This window comes from Hyposmocoma kahamanoa, unplaced genomic scaffold, assembly GCF_003589595.1.
Source record: "Hyposmocoma kahamanoa isolate Upper Pololo Valley unplaced genomic scaffold, ASM358959v1 65, whole genome shotgun sequence".
Lineage (NCBI taxonomy): Eukaryota > Metazoa > Arthropoda > Insecta > Lepidoptera > Cosmopterigidae > Hyposmocoma > Hyposmocoma kahamanoa.
In genome coordinates, this window is record NW_020653853.1 from 214,166 (window position 1) to 219,026 (window position 4,861).

At 39.2% G+C, this 4,861-nt stretch overlaps 1 protein-coding gene across 1 annotated transcript; it reads right to left on the bottom strand.

Annotated features, from left to right (window-relative positions):
- Window positions 1-1,996: 1,996 nt before the first annotated feature.
- LOC113231441 lies at window positions 1,997-3,535 on the bottom strand. The gene is made up of 2 exons (XM_026465762.1): window positions 2,937-3,535; window positions 1,997-2,807 (listed from the first exon to the last, which is right to left on the bottom strand). Exons 1-2 carry the CDS (start codon window positions 3,303-3,305, stop codon window positions 2,334-2,336), a joined length of 843 nt encoding a protein of 280 aa, XP_026321547.1. The 5' UTR covers window positions 3,306-3,535; the 3' UTR covers window positions 1,997-2,333.
- Window positions 3,536-4,861: the final 1,326 nt, after the last annotated feature.

Below are 4,861 nucleotides of genomic sequence, written 5' to 3' on the forward strand. Positions count from 1 at the left end.
TTAATTATTGTGATGAATTTTTGTAATTGGTTATAATATAATATATCTCATAATTGTAATAATTAAGGACATAGCTTGTGTACGAGATTAATAATAAAATTAGTTAAGTGACATTGTAGTGCCCTAACAGGGTTCATCCACATGAAACAATGAATAAATGAATTATGGACAAGAGTCGTCGGCAAATTAAAAGAAAAATTCAATTTCCCTTACAAAATATAATACACCTTTCAAATTTGTATGGGCATCGATAAGTTTATCTATTTCCCGGAGCTCGCCGCCATAGAAAAAGTAGTCTAGAATAACAAGTAAAAAAGCTACTTACACAGTTACAATTGTTTTATTCATTTTATTTAAAACTCACCGAGAGTGGTGGTCGCCTAGCCGCACTCTAGCCGTCCTCTCAGGACGGTTGCTTTTCTTAAAAAAGGGCGTCGGGTCGAATTCTAAGGCGACATGTACCTATGACTTTAATTATGACTACTCACTAATGGTTAAGAAAATCTATTTGTTGAGGAAGGTATACAACTCTTAGAAAACGCGTGAAGTCCGCAACCCCCCATTGGGCCAGCGGCAGCGGCGTGGCGGACTATGGCCTAAATCTTCGCCTGAGAGGACACCCGTGCCCAGCAGTGGGGTGTGTGATGGTATGACAACACGCCTATTTAAGTTACCCGTTATTTATATTGTGACTAAAAACTGTACCCACTTTCAAAACAGCGACGTTAGTGTTCTAAAGCACAGTACACGAAGTAGGTACATACGAGTACAACTCATTTAATACGTTAGTGTGTAACACACATGTACAATATAATCGCAGGAAAAAGTAAATCGTCCCCTAACAAAGAAAGCATGTCCGAAGCTTTGTAGCTCTTTACTGGGGCGTAAAACTCTCGGATAGTTTCCTTCTCTTTGTCTCAACAAGAGACTATTGCTTACATTGTATTTCTATATTTCTGTCTGCTCAACCTGCTTTACAAGTACTTATAACTGAAATATCAATAACTTGAATTTCTTATGGGTATGATGTATTTAATACAACGTAGTCTTTGTGAAGTCGAAATATGAACAAAGGTGCACTTCTGGTGCGAATGCCTTTGGGTCAGGTCGAATTTAGGCACCAAAGTATGACTGTACTTACCTACTTCTTTGTTATGCAAATAGTAGGCTACGTCTTTGTACTCGCCTCGAGCCTTCAATCGTAACATCAACTCGAATCTCTTATTTCTAATACTAACAACTCACGTAAGTACAACTAAACGCACTCAGCTGTGAAAAATTGGTTGTTGTCTTTTCATCGGCGTCTCGAGGAGCAACAAAAATTTCATTTCAACGATATCGCTCCACGATCCCGCACTATCTCTCTAAAAGGGTAAACCAACTTATCGACGACGACAAAAAAAAACCTCGGACAGGTACAAACCTGATCACCCCCCGGCTGCACCCCATATCTCTATGTCTTACATCTCTTTCGTACAAATACCCTGACGTATTTCCATCTCGCTTGCTCGAGCTTACCCTGTTGAGAGTCACGTAGGCAAAACTCGTAAATTATTTTCATTGTATAATTTGTGTTTTTAACTCATTTATGGACGACTGGAAATCGCGTGTAGTGTCGTGACTAACAAATACAATGGCCTATTACTTTGAAATCTACATTATTGTATCATTTGACTAAAGTAATACAGAGAGAAAAAGATAATGAAATATATTAATTTGTTGATTTGATAAAGAAAAAGTCAATTGTAAGTCCTCTACAGTTTTGAAAAATTATACAATTTAATTGAGCAGTGGTTGTTACATAGTACCCTTATAACACCAATAAAATGCAATCTCTCAAGGAATTAATAACTACTGTTAAGATAGAGGAATAAAATTTATTTTTAAAAGGATCACTCAGTTCTTTATTCAAAACGTTCACATACAAAAGTACTAAATCTTACAAAAATCATTCTTTTATTGTCTGCGACTAAACTTATTTTAATAGCACAGAGTCATCTTAATTGTTCAAACGAGTCATTATTCTTCACTTTATATCTTAATATGTACCTAAATCACAATGTTCACGATTAGGAAAATACCAACCAGATATCTGGCTGTTCAAAATATAATTAAATAATTATTTCTATACAAATAAGTCTTGTGGTATCAGCATTTATAAAAATATTGCTTTAAATTTTTTATTGAATTGATATTAATTCATTTTTTGTGAACCACAAGTTTGTTATAATATAATGTATAATAGTTATGATGTATGAATAATTATAACAAAATATTGCTTTGTTTACCGTATCTTCACTCCGATTGTAATGAAAATTTGAAATAAAAAAAAACTAATCGTTCTCATCGGATTGACTGATTCGCCCGTCGCTGTTGCCGATGGCGGCGTTGGTGATGAGGCTTATAATCTTCGGCTGCAAGACGAGGGCTTTCTCCGGCGGCAGGTTCCTAAGCATTGTCGCCACGTACTTCCCGAACGACTCCAACGGATCGTCCCGTTGTTGAACAAGGTTTTCCAAATTGGAAGAAATGTTTTTCAATAAAGATAAGGATGGATTTGGATGTAACGGCGGCAGTGGCGGCGTGCAGCTGTGTACCTCCTCTATTCTGGGTCGTTTGTTACTCAGCCGGCCCGTCAGGGTGGCCTGCGCAGGCGCCGCGTCGTCGTCGCTCGGCGGATCGAACATCTCAGCCCTCGGGTGGTGCGATATTTGCCAGTCCTCGGGTTCCTCCGACGCCTCCCTTTTTATTTCGATATCATACCGAGAAGTCCCCTCTTCTCTACTGTCCGTATCTTCAAATTGACGCTGCGAAAAACAAAAATTCATTATTGTTCAAAGCGTACCGGCTACGTGATCGTAATTATAAGCCACAACCGCGGTCAAGGTCACAGAGAACGACTCCGTGTCGCCAATTAAATTAAAAGCTGTACTCACGAGGAAGCCGGTGGTGCGCGACGGTTGCAGGTACGGCCGCAGAAACGAATCCATCTTGCTGAACCAGAATACTTTTGGATTGTACACCTTCGCATTCTGCGCGTTTATGCTGTTAGCGATCTTCTTGAGCTCTTGGCAGTATGAATTCCTCAAATTTTTGAACTTGATCATGACATGTTTGGCTTCGAAATTCTGGATATTGAGCGCTTTCGCGATCCTCGCCGCTGCGGCGACTCGCCTCTCTCTGATCTTATAGTCTTCCAAGTCACTATTCCACAGGCACGACTCCTGCTCGTAGAGCTCGATCAGTTGTAAAGTTTTTTCATCGGTGATGCGGAGAATAGAGTTTTGAGTAATTTCGCTGGCCATATCGGCGGCAACGTCCCCTGCGGGGTCGCTTGCGCAATGCGTGGAGGGGCTCGGCGGCGCGGCGGGGGCGCGGCGGGCGGTGGCGCGAGCGTGTGAACACGGGCCTACGACACGTCTAACTTCGCGGCGTGGGCACGCCTCACTGGCCGGAGCTGCCCGAGCGCTGTCGGCCGCCGCCGTCTTGACGTGCCCCGCGTGCGTGAAGCCGCCTCGCCACTGGCAGCGCCCCGCAGGCTCATGTTCAATCGTAGGCGTCACTGGTCGCACGCAGTCGACATCGTCAGTATGTCGACTTCCTGAAACCTCGTAATACAACATACCAAAATAAAGGGTCCGTTCGTTTTGGGCTAGGTGCGACAAATGTAATTTAAAATATTTTTTAAATAAAATTTACTGGCAGACACAAAAATGCTTTTACAAATTAAAAAATATAATTGAAAAGGTATGTAATATTAGCCGCTATGAAAAGAAATGTAAATGACACGAACTTAATTATAAAAACTTTTTTGGTGCACTTGATCAAATAGGGAAGTACAAGTCACAATTATTTAAATCCTTTATTTACACAGTAACAACAACAACATAATATCAAAATAAATGTTCAATTGAAAATAAGTTTTTTTTAACATTCATAATCGACCAGTGTAAATGCCAATAAAAAAACCTAAGTATACACATGTCAGTTTTCACAAAATATAACTGTTCCTTAACTTTACATACTAACAATCGTTGAACATGCAAAATCATCATCTTTTTACTTAAAGTACCTAATATAATCACAGTTTTTGCTTAATTACGATAAATGGACGGATTTTTTTTTCAAAAACGGAAGAGAAACATTTCAGGAACATTTTAGTTGTTAACAGTCCTAAATGCAAATAGACTAGATAGGTATCTGAAAAAAATGTTGTTCCAAAGTTTATTAAAATCGGGGGCATACACCACGTGGGTATAACAAATCGGGGGCATAACGAACGGACTCAAAATAAACTACTTTCGTAAAAACTCGTTAATTCGAAATCATAATTGATCCTATTTCTTAAAAACTAGATAAAAATTTAAGTTCAACAATTGGTTGAGACTGAACATCTGGACATTTTAATGCTCTCTACTGCATAAAAGTAGTACGATGGCCACAACTAGAGTTTAGAGTTATACAGATGTATTTTGTTGTGAATTGTACCTTGTACCATTTGGTTCAGTGCTCACATTTGCGATTTGTAAATTGATGAGTTGTTGCTTGTATGTTTTCATTGGAGTTATAAAACCTTATTTATCTGCAATAGTTGCACCCGAAAGCAACTTTTAAATCATAAGTGTCAACAACTTTGACACTTATGATTTAAATTCACCACGTTATGATTACGATAAGAACGGTTCAAAGTCCAGTGCCTTGGGTTTGACATCCTCCAGTCTGTACCTATTCAATGAGGTACCTATTACAAAAAAAATATCACAGTAACCACGTATCTATTCCGTGAACAGCACGTGTTCTACATGTACACAAGCGAAAAATAATACATATCGGAGCCACCGAGACTGCAATCTTTAAAACT

Bases quoted from the DNA above. Each gene is read 5' to 3' on its own strand.
- LOC113231441 (XM_026465762.1), bottom strand. From the start codon at position 3,305: ATGGCCAGCGAAATTACTCAAAACTCTATTCTCCGCATCACCGATGAA. The intron at 2,808-2,936 runs GTGAGTACAGCT...TGTTTTTCGCAG, and splicing joins CGCGCACCACCGGCTTCCTC to CGTCAATTTGAAGATACGGA.